The sequence below is a fragment of the Echinococcus granulosus genome (genome assembly GCF_000524195.1).
Source record: "Echinococcus granulosus chromosome Unknown EG_S00028, whole genome shotgun sequence".
Taxonomy (NCBI): Eukaryota; Metazoa; Platyhelminthes; class Cestoda; order Cyclophyllidea; family Taeniidae; genus Echinococcus; species Echinococcus granulosus.
In genome coordinates, this window is record NW_020170408.1 from 59,424 (window position 1) to 69,519 (window position 10,096).

The window sequence follows — 10,096 nt, forward strand, 5'->3', positions numbered from 1 at the left end:
ATCATGCTATCGACGCCAGTTAACCACGTCACGGAAGATGCTTCGCTGTGAGGAGTGTGGCAAGTACTATGGGAATGAGTACAGCCTGCATCATCACATCTGTCTTCGACGGAAGGATGTCTGGAAGAAGGGCGATGTACCGACCCAACTAGTTGACGGTCAACTTACCTACTTCTGTCCAGTCTGCAGTAAACCTTTCAAGTGGTTAGGCAATCTGACCCGGCATTACTATGTGCACACGGGGCAGAGATTCTTTAAATGTGACATCTGTCACAAGGAATTCTTCTCCGCCTATCAGGTTCGTCGACACATGAACTCACACACCGGTTTGCGGTTCCAGTGTGCGGTCTGTGAGAAACCGTTCACCTGCAAATACGCCTGTGCTTGGCATGCGAGGCAACATTTAAAGGGACAGCAACAACAAAAGTCCTAGACTGTGCCTTGTCTTCTCTGTCTAATTGACTAGGTAATCAGACTGTACAAAAGTGGTGTTCCCGCCCCGTCCATGCATTCCTGAGACTTCGATGTTGGTGGTATGTCTTCTTCTTCATCGTCTTCTACTTCGAAGTCTTTCAGAGATGTTTGCTCAATTGGAATAAATTGAGTGCCTTGTGTTTTACTCATCAAAAAAGTGGCTGGAAACCCTGTTATTTTCTTCCGAATGTTTGTCTTCTTCTTTTGCTCTGTTCTGTTGGTTTATTTTTTGACAACCGGTTGTGAGGTTAGACACTTAGATTTTGGGGATCTGACAAAACTGACGAGTTTTCTCCATCCCACCTGACTGAGTTAGGACAGTGAAGGCGGGTCGGAAGTACAAGGTAAGCATCCTACAGGCGCCTCTCGTGGGGACGTCATTCACTGGCGTTTCATCATCTGCCGTATGTAGTCGTGTAGTCGTCTGGGGTCACGGCATGGTGGCCATCATGACACAGCAGCCAGATATTGGAGGTATGCCATCGTTGTGAGGGGGGGGAAGGCTAAGGTGAGGTGGTGTCTCCTCCCCCCTATTCCCTGAAGTGCACTCCATCTCCTGGATAAGTTTTGGGTCATGGGGATAGGACTGTCTCTCCCTCAATGCTGTCCGGCATATGTGCGAGTTATACCTCACAGTATCGAGTGGATGGATCTCAGACCTAATCAGTGCTTCGCCTTCAGGTAGTAAACGAGTGTGTCACGTTGTCATGTGCTGTTAAGTCACGTGGGATGTGCTTCCGCCTCAACTGTCCCTTTCCGAGTGATGTTGGTGCAGTCGTCAACTCACCTGCCTCACGTATCACTCCCCAGCTATTTCGACCTGGAAGAGGGAGTCTTCCTTACCGTGATGTATCTATCCCTGTGGTTCTGGCAACGCATGCTTTTTAACGCATATAAGGTGAAATCGCACCCATCAATTTTAAGCGCTATTCGATGTGGATAAACAATAGCATAAAACCGGGGATTACGCCGAGCGACGGCAATTAATGCATAAACTAGGTAGACCACTAGCGGGACAGCCTATGCTGAGCCCCCTCTTATCGGGGCATTGTCCTTGAACTTCTCCGTGTCTGCGGGTCTATTGTGGCCTCCATCCCAGTATCTGAGCGAAATGACATCCACCACAAAATGGCGACGACGCTATCAGAAGTACGCCTTGGATACCTTCACTTTCACAGTCTCGGAGGTCGATTGATCACCGGAGGCATTGCACTCCCTCTTATGGTTTCTCATGAGTTCTCTAAGTTAAGATTGTTAGAATATTTCCCCACTAATCCAAGCACTCATACCTATGCACAGGCACACACACCTAATGATCCCGCCTTGTGCTTTCCTGATTAGCATAAATAGTGTCACGTCACACACAAAAGAGGGCGATCCTATGAGGTCGTCTCGGTGGCATAGACGAGGGGACAGTCAAATCGTCGGTACTGCATTTTAGTCTATGACTCATTTTTCTTTCCGGACAATTTGACCCGTCTTCGTTTATTTTCCTGTGGCTGGATACCGTGTGTCCCCGGAGAAGCCAGCTGACAGGCGCGTCACCTGCGCCTTGTTTACCCTATCAAATTCACAGAGGGAGGCGGAGGAGAAGCCGGTGCTTACTACCCCCTTCCTCTTAAATCGCGCACTTGTGGTGAGGATAAACAACTTCACTGCATTGATATACACACACCGACTGATGGTAGCGCCTAACTGGGGGGCCCAGAGCTAAAGCAACAAAAAAGACGTTCTGCCTGGTGTTATTTGTAGCCAGTAGCAGCTACGCCCCTCTTCTAGCCTTGGATAAGCAAGCATGAGAGTGGAGGAGGGCCCGGGGTCTTCATAGATGTCATCCATCTGCTCTCTGTGGTGTAATCACCATGATATGGTGGTGAGAGCTTTAAAGGTCAACAAGGCACACTCACCTCGGCTCTACCATCGACTTCTGATGGAGACCACGTGAATTCCGAACAGTGTCGCATATGTGACACCCCAGTAGGCTCACCTGAGCTCGAAATTCCAACCCGGCGACATGTGACAGTTTATTGCACCATTTAATGCTGTAACACGAAATGTTGGATTTGTAGCTTGACAAGCGGTAACATTCGGGTCAGTGTCCTTTTGAAACCAACAAAGAGCCATCGGTATTCTTCTGAGGCGCTTTGTAGCGATGATTGTAAACATTCCGAATCAATGATTGCATACTTTTTACTGCCATAAATTTAGCGGTGGCAGTGAGCACTCAATAGTCGCTCCCTCCCCGACAAACGTCCCCACCTAGAAGAGGACGGACTTGCGTGGAGGTGACAAAATCACGCCATTCTATTGTGACCACCTTCATCGGAGAAAAAAAACAAACAAGCGTCAAGACGGTGGAGGCGGTGGATCCTTTTAACCCATGCAAATGCCACCATCACAGGCTTTCTTGATGCAAAATCTGCGGTATTTTGTTTAGGCGCGCGAAGTACCAATTCTGACCTGCCGGCTTCCAGTTTGAACACGTCCACATCAGGCCAGCGCTAGCTGCTTACGTGAGGGTAACTTCAACGCGGGACTAGGTGCGATTAAACAGCAGCCGTCGTTGATTGGTCGAAGGCAAGAGAACTCCCCTCTAGAATGTTCTGTGACCTTAACAGTAGCTCGCTTGCCGCGCTAATTATCAGTAGTATATATGACCATATTTGAAAAGTAAAAATTCAGTGCAGGGGAGGATTTTGCACAGTGGAATGAGCTTTCGTGTGGACGAAAAAGATGACTCATGTGAATTAGTTGACCTGTTTCCATTTTGAAATTTAGATTGATTTCCGCTGTTTGGATGAGCGTATTCATTGGCTCACCTCCCACTAGCCAATTACGGCTGTCCAAATGGGACATTTCTTCTATTTGATTGGTTGAAAGGTTGTCATCGATGGAGGGATCTCCATCATTCGAAAATTAACTCTTACTCACCTTTAAAGAGGTACAAAAATTTGATTGTAGCACATTTGTCTTTTTATAGAAGCATAGAATAATCAGGAGGCTGATGATTTAAGAAGCCTCGAAGATATGAATAGTATGTACAACTCTCTTCTTGCCTGGAACCCTGGATCTTTTTAGGTTGGCATGAATTCCTCGGCCCTTCGAAGACATAGCTGATGCATTTCCTCTGACGAGTATCACTCTATTCAACACTGGGAGTAGACATTGTACGATACATCCTACTGGTGATATCCTGAGGTACACCTTGAGGCGGGCTGACTACCTACTTAGAGTTCCATGCCGCCGTTGCAAGGGCCAATTTGAGGGCGTCTGAAACAGTAGACACTAGCTAGGCTAAACGCTGTTACTCAGTTAATTAGTGCACATGATTAGCCCTTCCGACCAGCATGCTACTTTTGAGGATGAGATGTTCTTTTCAGAAGACCAGCTAGCATTCTCTATGCTTGTGCTAAATAGCCACACCTTCGTCCCACCAAACGAGGTTTAGTTTTAAGAGAAACGGTGGCGCTATTATTGCAAAGTGCAAAGGAAGTTTGGATCACCTGGTGTAGCCTGCAGACATCGGTTATCGCGTCGTAACGACTCACTAATTTCAACGTAAACACTGGTGTTCAGTTGGCCATCTATCAGAGTTACCGCCATTAGCCTCGTACTGTCAAAATGTGTGCGTATGTGTGCTCCAATGAACATCTGCTTAGCTTACCACACATACGTATGTGACGTGATGGTGTCGTTGAATTGACAACCCTCGAGACGACGCCTCTGTCAGTATAAAGCCTCTACCTCTTACCAAACACACACACACACATATGCACGTGTGTCCATTTGTCTTCACTCTTAGGTGTGTATCCGTTGGAGGTGGAGGAAGGTGCAGAGCTCGGCGCCGTGACGATCAAACATGCAGCATACAAAAAAAGCGGTGGACTCGCGGTATGCATACAGAAATACCCTCTGCCTACCAAAAGCGCTGTAACCTCCATCACTCATGGGTGACGACTCCTGTGCACCAATCGGCAAGAACTGTTGACATGTCAAGGCGCGTTCATCGTGGCCTCGCCTACAGTGGTCATAATAAAGTAGCAAAATTGATGCAAGGGCCTCGACAAGTGTTGAAGCCTTGCTAAGAAGGCACTTTTGAGTTTTTTTTCCTTTTTTTATTGATTTTCTTTAACGCATCCCTTTGAGTAACACATTTGAACAACAAATCAACTGTTTAAAGAATGAATGGCCAGATAAAGCGAAGAATAAATAAAGGGGAAAAAGGCAGTAAGGTCGAATAAAAGGAAGGGAGAGAGGATGACTAAACGAATAAATTGATGATTGTGTAATTAAGTGAATAAATCAATGACTGAATGAAGTAATCAATTAATCGATGACTGAAAGAAGGGGTGACTGACCTTAGAAGTTGATCAATAGACTAATGAATGATGAGGAAAAAGTAGGTCTTAATTTAGGATTGATGAACATTTGATGAAATTAATCAGTTCCGGGCTGAAATGAAAAGTCGTTTCATTACTAACGCAACCTGTGTCACCTAGCGCGTTGCCATAAAAAACGCAAATTTTTACACATAGTTGCATCACAGACGTTCCCACTTTCATGCCACACATTAAAGTTATGACTAAGTAAGCGACAATTTTAACCACTAGTACCACTATCCAAATACCGCGCGGTCGTCTAAAAAAGCCAATTAAAAAATTGACGAAGGTCGAAGCTGGAACGATCCAGTTCTCGAAAAAACCTCAAATATATCTTTTGTTCAGAGAGTTGCAATTTAGCCACTGATAAAATCACAAACTTCTAAGGGTACAATTTGAATTCCTTCCAGTTACTCTACAAAAGCCGATACTGGTTATTTCTGCACTACTCACTATTAAAAGACGGCACAATTTTCACTTCATCTCAACTTAATTGGATAGATTTTAGTCGTCGCAAAATGTTCTGTTCTAAAAAATTATGCTTGCTCAAATTTTCGTCCATTAAAAGCAAAAGCAAAGCAGTTTGGAGTTCTTAAGCTATTTGAATGGCGCTTTTTAGCCAAATACCTAATTCCTGCGGTAGAAATAAAAAAGGGTTGCACCCCTTAGGAGACTTAACTGCCATTTACTGGTAAGTATTCTGCGTTTTTTGGAAAGAAGTTTTTGGTAACTTTCTCATTGCTGATTTTTCAAAAATCTAGGTTTTTTAATAATTTTTTAAAAGGCATTCTTTATTTTAGAATAGTTTTTTTGGTTTTTAAAATTAGGTGGTTTTCCTTACTCTTGTTGTCATACCAACCACACACCTTTAAAGCAGTGGATAATTCACAAGGTTATCGAGTTCGTGTGGCGGCCACTTTCTTGTTGTTGCGTTTGTGTCTCTGCCATGTCTGTCACTGTAAGTTCGTCAATTTTAGATTTGGCACCCCTTACCTTTCTCAAAATCATTTCCTTTGATTATAGCTGAAAGTAGATTGCGGTCTTGCCAAATGAACAGTAGCGAAACCATGTAAACGGTGGAGTTGCTGGTTTTGCTTATTTTTTTCATTCTCTTGTTCGAAGCCATTTTTACTTTGACTGTTTTCTTAGTATGAGTTGGATTTATACGAAGCGAGTTATCTTTCTTTTTTTCCTACTACGTTTGCGCTCTTGGTTTCCCGGTCTTTTGTTTAACCCTCCCTATTTGCATCTGATTCATTTGCAGCCGTTTACCTTGAGTTTTAGCCTTTAAACTGGTTTTTAATGCCATCTAAGTTTATCGTTTTTCTCCGGTTTTCAACTTTTGGATTTGATTAAATTTCTTTTATGTGGATATTCTTCATTATACTAAGTGTCTTTTTTTGAAGTGTCAAAATCACCGTTTCATGATTGATTATGTCCACTTCGTTTTTGCTTCATTAACGTCATGACCAAGATCTTTATGGCCTGAAGAAGTTGCGACCCCTACTTCTTTTTTTGTTTCGACAGTTAGATTTAAATTATCAAACAGATGATATGGTCAGGTCAATTCTGTTGCTGTTGCCTACTCCTGTCATCGTCAAATTTCACCGATAACCTAACCCAGCCGGCATTTATAGGCTTTGATGTTGACGTTTCGGAATGTTCACAACTCTGTGGTAGGAGGACAGTTGCCCTGATTAGTCGCTTTCTTTTCTTTGTAGACAGCTGAGTTTCAGGAACGCCTTCGTCAGCTTCAGGGTCAACCAGAGGTTCGTCTCTTTGTTCGTGCCTCAATCACTGATCGGAACACCGTTGGTGCTTGCCTCATTTGTCATCAATGGCTAATGGTCTTCCGCTACATGGTAGAGATGGATCTTATTCGCCTTGAGGTGGTGCCCATCTCCTACGACAACGAACCGGAGGACTACAAGTGTCTTCACTGTTCTAAACGTCTTCCTGCTGCTTTTCTGCCCGATCTTCAACTGGCTGCTTCCACACCAGACGAATTGGAAGCCCTCCTCGCCAAGTTCCAGTGTCCTCAACTTGCCCTCCCTTTTGAGTCAAAGGAGGTGTTGGAGGCAACCCACGCCTTTATCGATGTCTATAAGAATGTGCTTAACTTCATCCGGAATGGCGTAGAGAGTCCACTACTGAACGCCTTGAAACGATTGGAGGATTACCTACAAACCCAGAAGACGCGATACCTACTGGGAGAGAAGCTAACGTTCGCCGATTGTATGTTGATGCCAAAACTGCAGGTGATGCGAGTTTTACTGCGTGCCTGTAAACAATGGGACATTCCAATGGACTTGGTCAACATCTGGCGCTACGTCCAAAGTATGTACGAGACCACGGCATTCACTGTCACCTGCCCCTTGGACAGGGACATTCTGATGCACTATCGAGAGAACAAAGCCTTGGACATTCCAATGACAGCGATGCGTTCAGCTGATGACTACCTGCACTCCTGTCCTTCGCAGTTACCGCCTTTGAAGTGATTTATTGTCACTTGTCACTATGGTGAGGGTGATAATAATGACTCGTGTTATTTTTACTAATTGGACAACAACAACAACAACAACGAATACCTGTTAAGGTGCACATCCAATCATATCGGCTTTACTAATAACTTCGGGGTTTCCACTTTCCTTCTGGGCAAGCACGTAGTCGTGTGGAGGGGGTAATCTGAGCGCTCTATCGCCTAGAGGCTTCTGGAGAGCTCTTAGAAGGAGTAACCCGAGAAGGTGGTAGCACTTTCTGCTGGGGAGTTTTTGAGGGAGGGGCAAATTAACCGTTCTGAAATTGATCTTTCCACTGGAGCCACGTATCACCCGGTTAGGGCCCAACATTTGCTTTCTTGCTGACAGGCGAGCCAACCACACGAAGCCATAGCGATTTCTCCAATGTTAAGGGCACAAGTAGGCCACCTGAGTGCAGGCATCGACCTGCAGCGGCGTTGGCGGTGCCTGCCAGGGCAGCACCTCGCACCGCGGTAACTTTGAGGCCTCAATCATCACGCAGCGCGACTCTGTTCTCAACTTTAAATGACAGAATCGAATCAGCCTAGTCACAAACGTAGAGACGGGAAATCCCCCGTCCGCCTCAAATTGGCAAAGAAACGGGACGGTGCTGATCGAAGCAACACAGAAAATAGATTAACACTTTATTTACCAAACTTGGCGGTCAACCGACCGCAGCGATTGGGTTCAATTAAACAGGACTTCTGATTACCGTCTGTGATGTAAGCATGCGGAAAAACCCTCGCGAGGCGTTTTGCATAATCACCATGTGATAAGTGCTGTCATTCCACCCACCCTCTTCATCAGTCTTCGAGGGAAGTTAAATAGTCTGTGTTACCTAGCAAAGGTGAGGTCAAAAGAGATCTTCATAATCATTGAAACTTACTAAAATTTGGCCATTTAGGTGAAATTAAGGAAAAGTAAAAGAACAGCTTAGGGACCACTTTCAAATGCCAAAGTGGCGCGCAACGGACGACGACGATGGTCGTTTGTACAGCGAGTGTATGACGCATCACTCGTATTGGTTACTCATATGCGTGCGTACGTGCATACTTCCCCTGCATTTAATTGGCTCTTACAGCCCCGCCCACACTCTGATTGGGGAGGGAGATCTCACCAACGTGGTGCCACCTGACGCTGGGGCGTGCATCTGTGATCAGGCGTCGTCGGGCGTCCGCGGAACGCCAGCCTCAACTCTTTCAGCTCCGTACCCAATCTTCTCATCCGCCTTTGTTAACACCATCACCATGTTATTCATGAGAGAAGGGCACTGCTACACCAATGTGTGTAATCCGGGAGTGACCTGCATAGCTTACGGCTCTACTGCTCCCCCTCCCTTCCTTCAAACAATGCACACTTAGCTAAATTAAATCAGCTGCGAATTGAGAAGCCCGGGACGGGTGATACAGCTTAATGCAGCAAAGGTAATGGGGCGAAAGGGGGTGAACGCCAGTTACCCATCGCCGAAAGCACCATAAATGGGGTGAGTGGGACACACAGCAGCTGTTTTTTGGTAATGACCGCGTGAGAAAAATTAGAGAGATTGAAGTAGTAAAGTAAGTTATCGCTCTGAGAATCCTGAAGCACTTTATCCTTTTTACATCAGTAACTCCGTGATAGCAAATTTGCTAAGGGATAAGGCGAATATTGATTTTTTAAGTGGGGAACTGAAACACGATCGGAAAATCGATAAACTGTCTGGCGAGGAACGCTTCTAATCGATAAGCTAGTGGGTGTCATGATTAAAAGCTGAGTGAGATTTTAGGCTAAAAAATGCTTAAAATTTAAGAAAAAAAGGAAAATTCGGGCGTTTTTTTCTTTACGTCACTGGGTAAGGCGCCTTGTCACCTAAAGCTGATGTCAAAAGATAGTAAGTCGATAATTAGGAAAATTGATAGAAAAAAAGAAGTAAATCAACCGCGTTTCAGTGACAGTATGGCAGATGAAATGTCGGAAAAATACATTAACAAATTTAAATGGCGCCTAAAGGACTGTTTACGCCTACATTGGGTTCAGGCCTAGTGACAAGTCACGCATCACTTCACAAGTAAGTCAACTTTGAAATTCTAACCATAAAAAAAAAAAAAAAAAAAAAAAACCTTTTTTTCTATCAGTGATAATTTCACGAGAAGGGGAAGAGGGAGGAAAGCGGAAACAACTGTTGCCTCTATCAAAGGGCGGGGGAAACTCGGCTCTTCTCTTGTCTTCGTCATACGTAAAAACAGTGTGATTGACAATGCGGTCAACTTGTGATGGGATTTACCGACGCCTGATCAAAATTTCGCCATTGCGTTGCCGGCTCACAGAGCTACAAGCAGCAGTCACATGTCACGAGCCACGCACAAACAGACATGCAGCGTGACAAAACACGTCCCGACCACATCACGCACAGATCCTCTTTGTACCCTCGACGCGGGTCTCCTGCAGATAACCTAAACATTACCGCGAACAGCGTTGAAACATTACCGCAACTTCAAGGTGGATAAGGTGTCATGGTTAACAGCAAAGGTCATGGTGGCTGAGGTCCCTCCCAGTAGATAGCACACTCGTGTCTCGTTCTACTCTCTCACTTCAACACACCCCATTACATTCCGTTTACTCGTGTTGTCTAGACGCTCCTACCTACGTGCCCCATTATAGAAAATTTGTTGGCTTACAACAAAGCAACTACTGACTGCTCCTAATGACAACAAAGCGCAAGCAAAAATTCTTCAACCATCACCT

The 10,096-nt window shown here is 45.0% G+C and overlaps 2 protein-coding genes across 2 annotated transcripts; both read left to right on the plus strand. All coding sequences in view use genetic code 11, as the record gives it.

The window, feature by feature from the left end:
• Nucleotides 1-37: 37 nt before the first annotated feature.
• Nucleotides 38-433, plus strand: EGR_04446 (hypothetical protein; the record flags this gene model as incomplete). Its single annotated transcript, XM_024493695.1, has 1 exon — nucleotides 38-433. One exon carries the CDS (start codon nucleotides 38-40, stop codon nucleotides 431-433), a length of 396 nt encoding a protein of 131 aa, XP_024351809.1.
• Nucleotides 434-5,799: 5,366 nt separating this feature from the next.
• EGR_04447 (Chloride intracellular channel protein 5) lies at nucleotides 5,800-7,351 on the plus strand (the record flags this gene model as incomplete). The annotated part of the gene is made up of 2 exons (XM_024493696.1): nucleotides 5,800-5,811; nucleotides 6,575-7,351. 2 exons carry the CDS (start codon nucleotides 5,800-5,802, stop codon nucleotides 7,349-7,351), a joined length of 789 nt encoding a protein of 262 aa, XP_024351810.1.
• Between the last annotated feature and the right edge of the window lie 2,745 nt (nucleotides 7,352-10,096).